The sequence below is a fragment of the Cervus canadensis genome, chromosome 1 (genome assembly GCF_019320065.1).
Source record: "Cervus canadensis isolate Bull #8, Minnesota chromosome 1, ASM1932006v1, whole genome shotgun sequence".
NCBI classification, from domain to species: Eukaryota; Metazoa; Chordata; class Mammalia; order Artiodactyla; family Cervidae; genus Cervus; species Cervus canadensis.
Window position 1 is genome coordinate 101090139 of NC_057386.1, and position 17357 is coordinate 101107495.

The window sequence follows — 17357 nt, forward strand, 5'->3', positions numbered from 1 at the left end:
TGCCAGTGTGGGAGACATGGGTCCGATCCCTGGTCTCGGAAGATCCCACGTGCTGTGGAGCACAGACGCCCATGTGCCACAGCTATAGAGCTCATGCTCTAGAGCCCAAGAGCTGCAACTCCTGAGCCCACATGCTGCACCTGCTGAAGCCCACGTGCCCCAGAGCCTGTGTTCAGCAACAAGAGAAGCCAGCACAGTGAGAAGCCCCTACTTGCCTCAACTAGAGAAAAGCCTGTGCAGCAACAAAGACCTAGTGCAGCAAAAAATATAAACAAAATTATTTTTTAGAAAAAGGAAAAAATAGAGAAATGACATTGTTTTTTGCAGGTGCTGGTAACACCTTAGCAAAATGCTGGCGAATCAACTGAAAATTGTTATTATAAATTCATAAAAATACTATAAAATAATTGGGGTTCAGAAATTGTCAGTTTAAAATACAGATATGAAAAGTAGGTATCCTAGTATGACCAGTTATAAAATTAGAGCGAAAAAATAATATTTACAGTATCAACAAAATGATTTCTAAGTATCAAAATGGCAACAAAAGTGGTTTAGAATCTAGATAAAACACTGCATAAGTTTCTCTGTTGACGATCATGCAAATAGATATGAATAAATGAAGAAAAACTGCTCATTATCCCGTAAGTAATTATAAATTTATGGTAATTCTAATTCAACAGAACTAATATTTTAACTTGAAGAAAAATTTCAAAGTTTACCTAAAAGAATAAATGAGAGAATAGGCAGGGAAATTCTGTGAAGGAAGTGTAATGAGGAAGGACTTGCTCTAATAGGTGTTCTAAGATGTCATCAGGTCACAGTCATGACAGGCCTGTGCTTGGACCTTCCCTGGGATGGACATGGAGGAGTGAAGTTAAGAATGAAAGGCCCGTGACATGGGAGCATGGCGGGAGGGAGCTCTGTTTATGTAAGGTATGGCCTTTCTGGGTGGCGATTTTTGAATGCTGCTTGTCAATTTTAAACATAATTTTTGTACTTTTTTTTCCTCCTCAGTCCAGTCAACCTGTAACTAAAACGAGACTTTTTAGCACACTTGATCCTGAACTCATGTTGAACCCAGAAACCTTACCGCGGGCCAGTGCCGTGGCTATGACAAAAGAATATTCCTTCCTGCGCACCAGTGTCCCTCGGGGGCCGAAGGTGGGCAGCTTAGGGCTCCTGGCACATCCTAAGGAGAAAAAAAGTTCCAAATCAAGCAAAATTCGGTCTCTGGCTGATTACAGAACTGAAGATTCAGACGTTCGGAATTCTGGTGGAAATGTTCCAGTTCCGGACTCTACCAGGGGCTCCCTGAAGCAGAACCGAGGCAGCGGGACATCAGTGGTGTCTGAGGTTAGCCTGAGCCCCGAGGCCGACGACCGCCTGGAGAATGCATCCCTGACTGGAGACAACGTGTCCGAGGCTGACGGAACTGAGAGCGATAGCTCCTCCTACAGCAGCATCTCCACCCGAGGGACACCAGGCATCCCAGCGAACATGGGGGGTGCGCGTGAGGCCCCCTATGTGGTCAGCGGCAGGGAGATCGCTGTTGGAGCCCTGGGCCAGTTCCCCTCCATCTCAGATGTCCTGCAGGCTGCAGCAGCCGAGCACCAAGAGCAGAGGCAGGAGGTCAACGGGGAGACGCGGAGCCGGACCAATAGCATTTGCAGCAGGTGGGTGACGCTGGAGCCCACGAGACACCAGCTTCCCCTCAGAGTTCCACACTCAGTACTTAACATTTCATTTATACACTCTCTGTTGCTTTGTTAGAAAAGGAACTGGGTCTGATGAGTGCTCACTTGCAATGTTAAGGTATCTGCTTTCCAGGATATGTTGCATTGATGTGACATGGACTCAACATCTCCATAAAGGTGTTCTGGCCCTGTGCTGGCTGTAAAGGCCCTACTGTGGGCAAGAGTTTGAGCTTTAACTGTCTACCAAAATCTTTTTACTTAGCTGTTTTTAAAAAAAATTAGGGAAAGGGCTTAAACCTAAGGACTTGACCTAGTTTTAAAGATTAGAAAAGATGGTTAAGAATTCATGTTCCAAAGCAGGGGATACAGGTTTGATCCCTGGCAGGGAACTAAGGTCACATATGCCTCGGACCAACTAAGCCCAAGTGCTGCAACTAGAGAGAAGCCTGTACCACAAGGAAAAAAAAATTTTTTTAGTTAGGGGAGAGTAGCCAGAGGGGTGTGAAATCTGGAGTGTATGGACAGCATAAAGGAAGATAATGATCAATTATATTCCCAACACCTGATCCTTTTGTCTTTATCCTCTAGTGTGTCCATGGAAAGTTCTGTTGCTGAAACTCATGATGAAATGTTGCAGGTTCTTAAAGAAAAAATGAGACTCGAAGGACAGCTGGAAGCTTTATCATTAGAAGCTAGTCAGGTAATTGAAATTTGATGGATGTATTAATGTGTCATGTCTTTGGAAAGAATGTGCAATTTCCTATTCACTACACACCAAGTTTTACACATGTCTTTAAGAAGAAGCTTTATCATCATTAGCAGCCTTGTCCTCTGTAGCCATTTATTTTTCTGTGTTCTATTTGTCAGCCTTGGAAAGAGGTATGCTAGTTTCCCACTCTGACTGTGGGATTTCTCCCTGTATCTGTCAGGATCTGCCTTGGACACCTCCTAGCTCTGCTATTAGAGACCCAACAGTCCATAACAGTTCAATCTTTGGAGTGGATTTCACCTTTTTCTGGCCCAGTGAAATTGTCATCTTTGTCCCTTTAGTAGTTTTTGCTTTTTCTGATATGAATTTTGCTTTATCTGGTTAGCATATGCCTGAAAAATCATTTTCCATCCCTTAATTTTCAGCATTCCTATCAACAATCAGAGTAAATCAGTTCAGCTGCCTTTGACCCTCTGCACTTGGCAGGGAGACGGCAAGGGCCTGGGAGGTATCCGGTCAAGGCAGTGGGGTAGGGGGTGGGGGCTGTCTCCTGAGTAACCTGTGCTGTGGGGATGTGGGGAGGGCACCCACACTAGAATGCTTGCTCTGCTGCATAAACTCCAGACTGAAGAGGTGATTACCAAGGTTTCAAGGTTCCTTTTGGTTGTACATGGTTTTCACTTTGTCCTCCTGTGGAACATAAGTGATACCTGGAGTTATAGGCAAGTTTGGCCTTGGAGTACAAAATTAAGCAGGGCAAAGGCTAACAGAGTTTTGCCAAGAGAACACACTTGTCATAGCAAACACCCTCTTTCAACAACACAAGAAAAGACTACACATGGACATCACCAGATGGTCAATACCAAAATCAGATTGATTATGTTCTTTGCAGCCAAGGATGGAGAAACTCTATATAGTCAGCAAAAACAAGACTAGGAGCTGACTGTGGCTCAGATCATGAACTCCTTATTGCAAAATTTAGTCTTAAATTGAAGAAAGTAGGGAAAACCACTAGACCATTCAGGTATGACCTAAATCAAATCCCTCATGATTGTACAGTGGAAGTGACAAATAGATTCAAGTGACAAGTAGACAGAGTGCCTGAAGAACTATGGATGGAGATTTGAGACATTGTACAGGAAGCAGTGATGAAGGCCATCCCCAAGAAAAAGAAATGCAAAAAGGCAAAATGGCTGTCTGAGGAGGCCTTACACATAGCTGAGAAAAGAGAAGCTAAAGGCAAAGGAGAAAAGGAAAGATATACCCATTTGAATGCAGACTTCCAAAGAATAGCAAGGAGAGATAAGAAAGCCTTCCTAAGTGATCAATGCAAAGAAATAGAGGAAAACAATAGAATGGGAAAGACTGGAGATCTCTTCAAGAAAATTAGAAAGATCTTTATGACCCAGATAACCATGATGGGGTGACACTCACCTAGAGTCAGACATCCTGGAAAGTGATGTCAAGTGGGCCTTAGTAAGCTTCACTATGAACAAAGCTAGTGGAGGTGATGGAATTCCAGCTGAGCTATTTCAAATCCTAAAAGATGATGGTGTGAAAGTGCTGCACTCAATATGCCAGCAAATATGGAAAACTCAGCGGTGGCCACAGGACTGGAAAAGGTCAGTTTTCATTCCAATCCCAAAGAAAAGCAATGCAAAAGAATGTTCAAACGACCACACAATTGTACTCATCTCACATGCTAGCAAAGTAATGCTCAAAATTCTCCAAGTAAGTCTTCACCAGTACATGAATTGAGAACTTCCATATGTTCAAGCTGGATTTAGAAAAGGCAGAGGAGCCAGAGATCAAATTGTCAACATCTGTTGGATCATCGAAAAAGCAAGAGAGTTCCAGAAAAACATCTACTTCTGCTTTATTGACTATGCCAAAGCCTTTGACTGTAGATCACAACAAACTGTGGAAAATTCTTCAACAGATGGGAATGAATACCAGACCACCTTACCTGCCTCCTGAGAAATCTGTACGCAGGTTAAGAAGCAGCAGTTAGAACCAGACATGGAACAATTGACTGGTTCCAAATTGGGAAAGGAGTACTTGAAGGCTGTATATTGTCACCCTCTTTATTTGACTTATATGCAGAGTACATCATGCAAAATGCTGGGCTGGATGAAGCACAAGCTGGAATCAAGATTGCCAGGAGAAATATCAGTAACCTCAAATATGCAGATGACACCACCCTTATGGCAGAAAGTGAAGAGGAACTAAAGAGCCTCTTGATAAAAGTGAAAGAAGAGAGTGTAAAAGCTGCCTTAAACCTCAACATTCAAAAAATGAAGATCATGGCATCTGGTCCCATCCCGTCATGTCAAATAGATGGGAAAACAATGGTAACAGTGATAGACTTTATTTTCTTGGACTCCCAAATCACTGCAGATGGTGACTGCAGCCTTGAAATTAAAAGACACTTGCTCCTTGGAAGAAAAGCTATGACCAACCTAGACAGTATATTAAAAAGCAGAGGTGTTAATTTACCAACAAAGGTCCATCTAGTCAAAGCTGTGGTTTTTCCAGTAGTCATGTATGGATGTGAGAGTTGGACTATAAAGAAAGCTGAGTGCTGTGCTCGCTTCGGCAGCACATATACTAAAATTGGAACGATACAGAGTAGATTAGCGTGGCCCCTGCGCAAGGATGACACGCAAATTCGTGAAGCGTTCCATATTTTTAATAGAACTGCCATATGACCCAGCAATCCCACTTCTGGGCATACACACTGAGGAAACCAGATCTGAAAGAGACACGTGCACCCCAATGTTCATGGCAGCACTGTTTATAATAGCCAGGACATGGAAGCAACCTAGATGCCCAGCAGCAGATGAATGGATAAGGAAGCTGTGGTACATATACACCATGGAATATTACTCAGCCATTAAAAAGAATTCATTTGAACCAGTCCTAATGAGATGGATGAAGCTGGAGCCCATTTTACAGAGTGAAGTAAGCCAGAAAGATAAAGAACATTACAGCATACTAACACATATATATGGAATTTAGAAAGGTGATAACGATAACCCTATATGCAAAACAGAAAAAGAGACACAGAAATACAGAACAGACTTTTGAACTCTGTGGGAGAATGTGAGGGTGGGATATTTCAAAAGAACAGCATGTATACTATCTATGGTGAAACAGATCACCAGCCCAGGTGGGATGCATGAGACAAGTGCTCCGGCCTGGTGCACTGGGAAGACCCAGAGGAATCGGGTGGAGAGGGAGGTGGGAGGGGGGATCGGGATTGGGAATACATGTAAATCCATGGCTGATTCATATCAATGTATGACAAAACCCACTGGAAAAAAATAATAATAATAATAAAAAAAAAAAAGAAGAAACTATGAGAAAAAAAAAAAAAGAAAAAGAAAGCCGAGTGCTGAAGAATTGATGCTTTTGAACTGTTGTGTTGAAGACTCTTGAGAGGCCTTTGGACTACAAGGAGATCAAACCAACCCATCCTAAAGGAAATCAGTCCTGAATATTCATTGGAAGGACTGATGCAGAAGCTGAAGCTCCAGTATTTTGGCCACCTGATGTGAATAACTGACTCACTGGATAAGACCCTTACGCTAGGAAAGATTGAAGGCAGGAGGAGAAGGGGATGGCAGAAGATGGATGAGGTGGTTGGATGGCATCACCGACTCAATGGACATGAGTTTGAGCAATCTCCGGAAGTTGGTGATGGACAGGGAAGCCTCATGTGCCATAGTCCATGGGTCACAAAGAGTTGGACACAACTGAACGACTGAACTGAACTGATCCTCCTGGAATTTGGTTTGCTGTTCGGCTGTGTCCAAGCCAAGATCTTTGTGGATTGTTAGGGGTGCAAAACTTGCTGGCATTTCTGTGAAGACACTAATTATACTTTTACTACAAAATCTTACTGCATCTGCTCAGTTAGCTTTTCTTGGGGTATTTGTTCTTCTGTTTGTTGTATCTGTTGTTTGTCTTGGCAAAGTTGTTTTTCTCCTATTGTATGTTGAGGTACAGCTGTCTGCTCCTTTTTGCATTTTGAAATTGCTGTACATGCACGTCCTGATAGGCTGACTTTAGGGTGGGTGAGAGATGCTGATGGGCAGGGACTGTGCCCTTTGCTCCCTGTCTCTTCTCTGGTGCTCCAGGCGCCTGGACCTTCTGCTGGCCCCACCTTTCCTGTCACTTCCTGCCGTGTCCATCAGACAGGGGTCCCTGTGGTCCTGCCACCTAGCACAGATGGTGCCTCAGGCTGCTGTATGCCCCTGGCTGCAGCCCTCAAGGCCTCATGTAATGGTGCCCTTTCCCGGCTGATATGTTCTGTGGGTTTGGTTTTCCCCAAACTTGGATCTGGCTGCTCTTCATCTATTAGAGATCCCTCAGCTCTCAGGTAGTGTGTGTGTGTGTGTGTGTGTGTGTGTGTGTGTACATGCTTGTGCGCTTTTTTCTTTTTTGAACAAACATGTTTAGTGTGTGTGTGTGTGTGTGTACATGCTTGTGCGCTTTTTTCTTTTTTGAACAAACATGTTTTCCAACATCCTTGTGGATGAGAAGGTGATCGCAGAGCCTTCCCCCCATGCTGGCCTGCTCAGGTGCAGAAAACGAGCACATTCTGTCTTCATCCCACCTACCTGCCTGCTGGGCCTGGTTGGAGAAACCCCTTCTTTGGGGATAGCTGTAATGCTGGAGTTCCTGAATATTTTGTACAGTGTGGTGCTTTCCTGTAAAGGCCACCTGTTGGACACCTTTCTTTGTCTCACTGGCTGAGTTTTGGCAGCTCTTATTAGGCAGGGCGGAAGTGACTTATTTTTCCAAGAGTCAGTGTGGCTGTTTGTGGGTCTCTCCAGGCACTTAAAGAAAAGGCCGAGCTGCAGGCGCAGCTGGCCGCTCTGCACACGAGGCTGCAGGCGCAGCTGGAGCACAGCCACAGCAGCCAGCAGAGGCAAGACTCGCTTAGCTCAGAGGTGGACACCTTGAAGCAGTCCTGCTGGGACCTCGAGCAAGCAATGACTGACCTGCAGAACATGCTGGAAGCCAAAAATGCCAGCCTGGCATCCTCTAACAGTGACCTGCGGGTGGCAGAGGAGCAATATCAGAGACTAATGGCCAAAGTGGAGGAGATGCAGAGAAGCATCCTCAGTAAGGACAACACAGGTGAGTGGTCCCGCGTTTGCCCCTTAGTTGTATGCAGGTGCCCAGGGGCTATGCCACTGGAGGTTTCGTCTCATCTGCTCTGGTTGTTGTTCAGTTGCTCAGTCATGTCTGACTCTTTGCGACCCCATGGACTGCAGCACGCCAGGCTTCCCTGTCCTTCACCATCTCCCAGAGCTTGCTCACACTCACGTCCATTGAGTTGGTGATGCCATCCAACTATCTCATCCTCTGTCATCCCCTTCTCCCTGTCTGCTCTAGGAACTGACCTACTGTCAATTCAATGTGCTGAGGGGTTATTGTCCTTTCTAATTTGTACATGAAGTGTCCACTTGCCTAATGGAGTGTTATCTTTGGTTGAACTTGTGGACTTCTGCATGTTTTTGCATGTGCATCAAGGCGTGGCTTAGGTCTTAGAAATGGACTTTGGACCCTTGATGGTTAGATGTAATTGTTTCCACTCTTTCTGCCTCCACGGTTGTTTGTTGCTTGGAGGGCTAGATCTGCCTGCTTATTCCAGCATTGCAGATGCTGTTTGGAATATTTAAAAGCAACACTGAGACCAGTGACTAGTAAATACTTCTTTTTCCTCCATAAGTTCAGATTTTGGGTCTAGCTGGGTCCATAAGGGAGCCCCCTTTGGAATGATAGACAAATGAAACAGTGGAGTCGGGGAGCCTTAGTGGTAAGTGAAGGACTTGTGGAATCCTTCCCTCGTGCTCTCTGCTCATCCTGGGGATGCACACTCCATTCCCAGAGTCCATGAGCCACACACGTCCAGGCACCAAGAACCTGGTCTGTGGGCTCAACATCTCCCTGTGCACTGCGGGCAGGAGAAGGGTGAGGGGTTGGGGATGCAGAGAAGGGCACTCAGAGCCCAGGGGCGTGTCAGCCCAGATCCTGGTCCTCCAGAAGCCTGGATAGATGACACCCTCATCCTTGAGCTCGGGGAGCCTGAGGATGGGGAGTGGTGCAGCGGGGTGGCTGTGAGGGACCAGGTCTGCCCACGTGGAGTCTTGGTCGTAAGACTTGTGAGACTAGGTTTCGGATCTAATAACATAAAAGAAAGAGTGACAAACTGCTGTCCCAAGAGCTTTATCCTGATACTGGGGGAGCAGGGGAGAGGCGGGGAGCACCAGCTGAGAAATATAACAGCCGACTGTTTCTGGTTTCTGGACATCTTATGATACCCAGTCCCTTAAGAAAATTATTAATATAATGTTCAAAAAGTTGTGTGTTGCTCGGGTTGCAAGGTCTGGCCTGACTGGAGCAGGTCAACAGTGGCCTGCACCCAGTGCAGCACCAGCTGGGTGGGGGATTTGGGGTGCAGGGGGAATGCTCCAGTTGCCTTCCTAAAGCCCTGCCATGCTGAACTTTGAGGCACATCCGTTCCCAAGGATTTCAAGAGCAGAGGTTGGATTTCCCAAGGTTAGGGGTCATGAATCCTGTCATTTTTTTTGTTTCATCTTAAATTTTTAGAATTTAAAATTTAAGTTTTTTCTTAAGTGTTTGGTGAAATTTATTTTTTAAATATTTGACTGGTTTTGTTTGGACTATGATTTGGGTTTGTGCTGTGATTTCCTGTCTGCTCCCCCTGCCGTCATCCGTGTTAAGAGTTGACCATATCAGCAAACCAGTGGAGTTTCTTGTGGATACCGTTCCTGAGTTTGCTGAATGACTCACAGACTTCATCAGGCCAAAGTCTCAAGCCAGAAAGCTCCCAGACACACAGTCGCTCTCCCTGTTTGCAGATTCCCTAGTTGTGAATTCACTGACTCACTGAATTTAATCTACTCAGAGCTCTTTCCGGTTGTTTACAGACAGGTGCAGAGCAGACAACTGTGGGGGTTGCCTAATGTATGAGGCTCAGTTTGCCCAGGTCACTTCTTGTTCCCCAAGTGCCCTTTTGTGGTCGATTTAGTGCCATTTTTTGTTTGTTTTTGCATTTTTGTGCTTTTGGGGGTGGTTTTGCTATTTACAATAAACCCCAACACTGTGTGGTGTTCCTAAGTGCAGGATGGTTTTGGTGCGCTTTTCAGAGAAAATCCTTATGTTAGACAAGCTTCATCCAGGCAGAGGTTGGGTGCTGTCGGCTGTCAGTTCAGTGTTAATGAATCCACAGAAAGTGAAGTCAGGTGTCTTTCAACAGAAGCCCATGTAAAACAAGGTTTTGTGTTACTAGTTGATGAGAACTGACCAGACCCCAACCTGGATGGCCCTGCTCCAGGGTTAAGTGCCCTCGCTTGCACTTAAGACGTCGCTGCTAAAGAGGAGAACCAGCGGGTCCCCGCTCTCTGCGAAGGCCGGGCTTCCCAGGCCATGCGGCGGCCTGAGTGCTGTGCTTGCCTGTTTCAGTGCACAACCTGCGGCAGCAGATGACAGCCTTGCAGAGCCAGCTACAGCAGGTGCAGCTGGAGCGTGCCACACTCACCAGCAAGCTGAAGGCGTCCCAGGCTGAGATTGCATCCCTGCAGAGTGTCCGGCAGTGGTACCAGCAGCAGCTCGCCCTGGCCCAGGAGGCCCGGGTCAGGCTGCAGGGCGAGATGGCCCACATCCAGGTACGGCCCCCACCATGGTCAGAGGGCCACACTGCATGCTCACGTGGAACACTTGCTTTTCCTCCATATTGAAAAGACTTCTGAGTTTATATTTCACAGAGAGGTTTTGTTAAAATCTGCTGACCACCCATCTAGCTCACACCCCATGACGTGTAGTCACTGCCTTCTGTGATCTTCTGACACAGCTTCTGCTAGAGCATTTTAAATTGTAAAGTCCCCCTCTTCTGGGATGTCTTGTGTTCCTGGCTCTGACTAGTCCATCCCATCCCCTCTCTGGGGGGGCGCCTGGTGTCTGAACCCAGCTGTCAAATCCATGCCTGCTGGGGTCCTGGACCTCTTATACCCTGGCTCTCTCACCTATCACTACCTCCTGTCTCGTGTTTCTCATGTGCAGAGAGCACGGTACATGCTGCTTCCCAGCAGAGCTGCTCCTCCCTCCAGCTGCGTGATCACCAGATCCTTCCAGAAAGCATTCATTTCCCAGACCCCAGAGGAAACACTTCCCACTCTGTCTTTCCGTGTTGTTAGGGTGCAAGTGTGTTGGCCCCTGATTCTGCGTCAGTGGGAGCAGTTGTGGGTCGAGGTCTGCCAGGTGCTCTGGACGCACTTGGGAGTAGTAGCAAATTGCTATAATACACTTTGCCCCAAATCTCAGGGTTTGGACCAATTGTGAAGGTGCTGATGGTGCCCTGGTCAGCCTGTCTTCTCTTTGAATTTTGCTGTGGGTTTTATAGCCTCCCTTTTTTTGGGGGGGTCCAGATTAAATATTGTAATTTAACTTTTTAAAACATTGAAACTTTATTTCTTATGTGGAGGATATGAAGTACTTACTCCTCCAAAAACTCCTTTTTAAAAAAATCTGTAATCTACAAATATAAAATCTGTTTTTTAAAATTTATGTTTTTTTGGCAGTACCCTTTCGGGTCATTTTTATTTTCATAAGTTTTCTAACACAAAAATTAATTTTCAATCAGAAAAAGTTATCAAAATATATTGCTAAATGAGAACAATTATAAAACAGTAGCACAGAATGTGATTCAACATGCGCTGTTTAAAAGAGGACCATATAGATAAGCATTTGTTTGCGTACAGTGTAGGTGAAAATAAATCATTGCAAATCAATGCAATTTTGAAGCTATTGTGGATTTTTTGATGCATAAAAAAATTTAAAGAAGCCAGATTTATGTGTCCTGACATAAGTCAGAAATGGCATTTGGAAGACAAAAAAGGAAGATTCCAAGGGAATGGCAGTTTGAGAACCATAGCTGCTTTATTCAAATACCTTTGGCACCCAAGTTCAGTATTCCTTAATTAGGGTGTGTAATAAGTTTTTGCCCTCTTTTCCCAGTAGCATAGATGTGTCCCAGGAATGCTCAGGGGAGAGGAGAATGCAGGGTGGTCTTTATTCTTTTGTTACATTGAAATAAAATCCCAGCGAATGATGCTTTCCCTTGCTCTGGGCACCTTCCATTTTAGACCCTGAAGCTCACAATGTCTGGCCGCACCTGGCACCTTACAAGTCTTGTAGTGTTCACGTTGGCTCTGGAAGGGTTGTGCTTGAAGGTCTGGGTCAGACACAGCGGATGGCCGGTGCCTCTTCCTGGGAATGGCCAGGGTCAGCCTGATATGTCCAGGATAGTCAGACATTGAGAGGGCAGGGCCCAAGATGTGTCTCCCCATAGGTCAGTTCATTTGATGAGTAGATTCCTGGCTGTCCCTGCTGCCCCGATGAGGCCCCTCACCTGAGGGGCTCAGGGATGCACCTTCAGTGGAAACAGTTGTGCAGGTCTTGCAACAGACTGCACCGTCGTGGGGTGATGAGCACTGAGTCTGGGCTGCCGGCTAGCCCCTCTTAGGCACACAGAAGCCGGATGGCCCAAGGGTCACAGTGGCTGCCAGCAGCGAGGCCCTGCATGGAGGGGTCCTGGGGAACGGCCCTCCTGGGTGCCAGCACTGTGCAGAGACCCTGAGGCCACCAGAGTGAGGGGCTGGACTGGGCTGGGCTTGTGTTTGGAGTCTAGCAACCTGAAACTTTGTGTTGTTTTTCTTTGAAGGTTGGACAGATGAGCCAGGCAGGCCTTCTGGAGCACCTGAAGCTTGAGAACGTGTCCCTGTCCCACCAGCTGACTGAAACCCAGCAGAGGTCCATCAAGGAGAAGGAGCGCATTGCTGCCCAGCTCCAGGGCATTGAGGTGGGCCAAGCTGCTTCTGGGTCAATGTTGTCTTGGGGTTTGGGTATTTTTCCTTTACGTTGATCAAGAAAATAAAACAATACACACACATATATGTAAACATTAGTACTATATATGTATGTATGTCCGTATATCTTTTAAAATGTCCTTTTTGAACCATCTGCAGTGATCTAAGGTTTCGGGATTCTGTCCCTCATGTTCACTCTATGCCCATCCCGTCTCTTGTCTCTTGAGTTGTTAGTGGTAACCTGTGGCCCTTCTCTGAGCCGCCATCCAGGCCAGCCTAGTTCAGCCCTCAGCCTGCATTAACATTTCACCCTCCAGCAGCCACGAGGAGTAGTTAGGACCATGTTCAGACATCTCCATGGATTACTCCCAGGGAAGGAGATGCAGAGGCTTTGAACTGTGCTCTTTGTCAGCTCTGAGGCCCTGGACTTAATATCTTAACCTCTCTGGGTTTTGTTCTCTTTATATTAAATATGGATAATAATACCTGCTTAATAGGCTTGTTGGAAAAGTAAAGAAGAGCAAGGGTCTACGGCATCTCGGCAGTGTATTCAGGGCAGTTTTATGCCGAGAACATCAGTGGTCTTTTAGGAGCATGTGGAAGGTTGGCATCCTGTGACAAGGGTGGTCCCTGTCTCCCCACGTGCTCCTTTGTCCTCACAGATGATGTGGATATTAAAAGACAGTCATGTATTGTCAAACATATGTTTCAAAGGCTCAATGTCAAAGAACTGAGAAGATTTTAAGTTATAAGCTCATGTTTTTTTCCCTAAGAAAACACCCAGGTGTGCAGTCTTACCTACATAGTCGTGATGACTGCCGTATTTGCCCCATTGGCCCTGATCTCTAGTTTTACGAAGTGGCATCAGGAAATAATCTTGTGGAAGAAAGTGTGCCATGTATCACACCCCAAAGTGGGGACGCGCTGTACAGCCTGTCTTCACACAAGTGGTCGTCATGACGGTTTTATTCATCACTTTATCCTAGTTCTTAAAACCGGGTGGACTGCTTGCTTCTCTCTTCAGCCGGGTCAGGGCAAGTGTCAGCAGGGGAATTGTAGGTAGAGGAGTAAACAGCTAGCCTGTCTCATGGGCAGCAGGAGGGCACCAGCTTTCTGCCCTCTTGTCATCTTTGGGCTCTCTGTCTGTGGGTCATGGACAGGTTGGTGATGGAGACCAGGGCTTCTCTCCAGGATGATTGGTTTGTCTGCTGAATCTGTAGCCATCAGGTTATCTCACTTTTTAAAAAACACCTCTTTATTTTGACTATGCTGGGTTTTCCTTGGTACACGTAGGCTTTCTCTAACTGTGGGAAGTGGGGGCTGCTCTTTGTTGCAGTGCACTAGCTTCTCATTGCCGTGGCTTCTCTTGTGAGGCATGGGCCCTGGGGTGCACTGGCTTCAGTAGTTGCAGTTCCTGGGCTTCAGAGCACAGTAGTTGTGGCACACGGGCTCAGCTGCTCTGAGGCATATGGAATCTTCCAGGCCCCAAAATCAAACCTATGTCCCCTACATTCGCAGGCGGATTCTTTACCTCTGGACCACCAGGGAAGTCCAAGTCCTTCTTTTTAAGAAATGCTCTTTCTTCCGGGCCCAGGCTGACATGTTGGACCAGGAAGCTGCCTTTGTGCAGATTCAAGAGGCGAAGACGATGGTGGAGGAGGACCTGCAGAGGAGGCTGGAGGAGTTTGAAGATGAGAAGGAGCGGCTGCAAAAGATGGTGGCCTCGGCGGCGGTGCTGGAGCAGCAACTGGAGCAGGCAAGCACCCGCTGGGGCTCTCGTCACTGCCCCGGTGCCACGGCAGTCCTCACGGTGCTCATTTGTGCTGGTCTGTCCATCTTCTACTCATGTTCTGTGCCACAGCTTTACACAGAAGGCTGTCTCCAGAGCATCCATCCAGATTGTTTAAAACCTGAGCACAGAAAAAGTAAACTCTTGGAGCACACAGTGTTTTTGTGTGCTCAAGAGCAGTCACATTGACTTTGGTTCCTTTTCAGGTGAAGTTGACTTTGCATCAACGAGACCAGCAGCTGGAGGCTTTGCAGCAGGAGCACCTGGACCTGTTGAAGCAGTTCACCTCAACGCAGGAGACTCTGCAGACCAGGGAGCAGTCCCTCGGGGACCTGCAGGTGCGCTACGATGAGCTGCAGGCCAGGCTGGACGAGCTGCAGGGGGAGGCTGCCTCCAGAGAAGACGCCATCCAGGCCCTGCAGAACGAGAAGATCGTCTTGGAGGTGGCTCTGCAGGCAGCCCAGAGCAGCAGGGAGGAATTCGATAGAGGGGCGAAGCGCCTGGAAGAGGGAGCCCAGGACACCTCGGACACTTTAGAGCAGTTGAGACAAGAATTAGCCATCAAGTCCAGCCAGGTAATGCAGTTTGTTGTCAGTTTGTTATGAATGGAAATCATGCATACGAGAAGTAATGCTCATTGTCTGGCCATTCGTTTTATTTCTTTGGTCCTGTTTTGGAACACCTTGCTTTGTAAACATGGAGGAACACTTGCAGGGCAGGGCCCAGGGCTCAGTGGGGAAAGGGTCCATAGCCTCTAGTGTGGTGCTTCCAGTCCTGGGTCAGCGGCTGGGTGTGGAGATGGCTGGGAACTAGAAAACTGAGTTGTTTGAGGCTTTGAAAGTAATCTGCCAAGAAATGCTGGTTTCAGTCTACGTACAATGAGGAGCTCAGACTTGGGAAAAGCCACATAGAACTTCAATTTTTTTTCCTTCCTGGCTGCTTGACTTTAGTGTGACCTCCCGGACACATCGACAGAGTGGGTGAGGGTGGGGAGATGGCCTGATGGTCCCACACCTGGGAGCTGCCGTGCTGTGATGCAAGCAACCAGTAAACGAATGCCAAACAAGAAAGCTGTAGGGTGTGGAGGAAGCAGAATTAGTGTCGGGAACAATGTTGTCTTCAAATCCTGTTTCATGAGCATCAAAAGGAAGTCAGTGACATGTTTTCTCTCCAGGGAGTAGGTGCACTTTTTCTGAAGACACTGATTGACTGTTACCTTCTAGGACAGGATGCTTGGAGGCAAGTTGTTGATGCCTCTGTGCACATGTGTCCCCCTGAGACACAGGGCCCTCCTGGAGCCATCAGTGTAACATCTGCACTCATGTCCCTCATAGGTGGAGCACCTGCAGCAGGAAGCTGGCGCTCTGAAAAAGCAGACACAGAAAATAAAGGAACAGTTTCTTCAACAAAAGGTAAGAACGCGTGGTTAGTTTTCTTGCCATGAAACAAGTGCGTGAAGAAAATCCTATATATTTAATCTTTTCACTGGAAAGAAATCACTCAAGAGGAATGTAACATCTTGGCTCCAGGTTTTTTAAGGCACTTCACTGATTCTAAAACATGCATCTCACCCCTCCCATTTTTATATCTCTGAAGTCAGGTGCATTTTCAGTGTGGGCTTGGCATCTGTATCTCACGGATCGTGTTCAGGGTGGGCTTGGCATCTGTATCTCACGGATCGTGTACCCTACCATCACGTAGCATGAGCACATGTTGCTTCCAAAGAGCCCCAAGCGTCCTGTTCAACGTGTCTTTGATAACAGTCACACCACAGTCTAGCATTGAAATAAGGTGTTACACGTTAGTGAAGCCAGTTCTGCTCTGGAGGAGTGAACACAGAGTGTCACCAAGGGTCTGAGGAAGGGCGACTGAGAATGTTATAAGTGGTGGGGGATTTTATCACTGAGATGCAAGCGGGGTGCCTTAAGTCAGGCAGGGCAAGTAGAGGGAGAAGGAATGGCCATATTCCCCCAAGAAGGTGATATGGTCAGGACCCCCAGCGGCTGGCGTAGTTGCTATGTTACTCACCCAGACCTGTTGAGGAGTGTAAAATTGTGACGTCTCAGTGGGTGGTATCTTGCACTTGGTGAAATACATTATCTTTAGCTCCCCAAAAGTGTTGTAGATGTAAGCGGTGAGTGTTTTTGTTTACGCCATTCCACCCCTTGGAAGTGCCACCACCCTGGCTGCAGCTTCTGTCTCGTTGGGCAGGTGATGGTGGAGGCCTACCGCCGCGATGCCACCTCCAAAGACCAGCTCATCAGTGAGCTGAAGGCCACGAAGAAGAGGCTTGACTCGGAGGTGAAGGAGTTGCGGCAGGAGCTGGTGAAACTTCAAGGGGAGAAGAAGTCCGTGGAGGTGGAGCACTCACGCCTGCAGAAGGAGATGTCGCAGGTCCGGCAGCAGGTGGTGGATCTCGAAGGGCATCTGCAGTCCGCACAGAGGGAGCGTGATGAGATGGAGACGCAGTTACAGGTTTGGGGCGTCTTTGATGTGTGAGGGTTCAGCCGAACGTGCCTGGGGCTGTATGGTGGGTGGGCAGGGACACATGAACAGATTTTTAGAAAAGTAGCCTGGAAAAGGTTCTCCTGGAGCTCAGATGGTGGGGGGTTGGGAGGGGTGGTCCAGGCAGAGATACAGCTGTGAGGGAGCTACTGAGACAGGCCTGGAACCAGCGTCTGAGAGCTGGAGAGTCAGCAGAAAGCCAGGGAGCTGCTGGGTGTGGGATGGCAGAGAGTTCTGTGCGGGTGGCAGGGTGCGTGAGGAATACGCTGGTTTGTGCTCTGGGTTTTAAGTGTGGTGCAGCCGGATTTGCTGTGCGTGCCCGAAGGCCCCTGTGGTCGAGGGGAGGCAAGCGTGGAGGCGGGAGCCCATGAGAGATGGTGGTGGCAGTGTCAGAGAGGGTCTCTGGAACGGGACAGGGAGAGGGCGACCTCAGGCCAGATTCCTGCAGCTGAGGAGCATGTCAAGTGTGAGAAACTGAGGCAGACAGTAGACCTGGGGAGAGCAGTGGGGAGTCAGACCAAGGGCTTGGTCTTACATGTGATGTGTCAGAAATCCCACAAGCAGGCCAGGCAGGGTCTAGGGGGGCAGGTGGGCCGGAGGCCACAGCTGAGAGCTGTGAGGGTGCTGGCAGGACAAGAGAGCTGGGAGCTATGGGAGCGCGGGGCTCACTGAGGGGCTCGGTCTGTGAGGGACGAGCTGGGCCTGGGGGCTGGTGCTCACTGCACAGGAGGAGACAGGGCAGTGGGTGAGGCCAGGAGTGG

General features: G+C 47.7%; 1 protein-coding gene and 1 non-coding gene across 7 annotated transcripts in view; both read left to right on the forward strand.

The window, feature by feature from the left end:
* The window catches only part of GOLGA3 (golgin A3), a 46251-nt gene that overhangs the window by 15055 nt on the left and 13839 nt on the right, over positions 1-17357 (forward strand). For all 6 annotated transcript variants that reach the window (XM_043488268.1, XM_043488314.1, XM_043488276.1 and 3 more), the window contains exons 5-13: positions 1015-1673; positions 2283-2394; positions 7242-7548; positions 9901-10103; positions 12158-12295; positions 13897-14058; positions 14298-14666; positions 15426-15503; positions 16303-16566. In XM_043488268.1, coding sequence (XP_043344203.1) covers positions 1015-1673; positions 2283-2394; positions 7242-7548; positions 9901-10103; positions 12158-12295; positions 13897-14058; positions 14298-14666; positions 15426-15503; positions 16303-16566 — 2292 coding nt within the window. The remainder of the gene's footprint in view (positions 1-1014; positions 1674-2282; positions 2395-7241; positions 7549-9900; positions 10104-12157; positions 12296-13896; positions 14059-14297; positions 14667-15425; positions 15504-16302; positions 16567-17357) is intronic.
* LOC122425057 lies at positions 4987-5093 on the forward strand. The gene has a single exon (XR_006264671.1). It is a non-coding gene; the product is annotated as a U6 spliceosomal RNA (small nuclear RNA).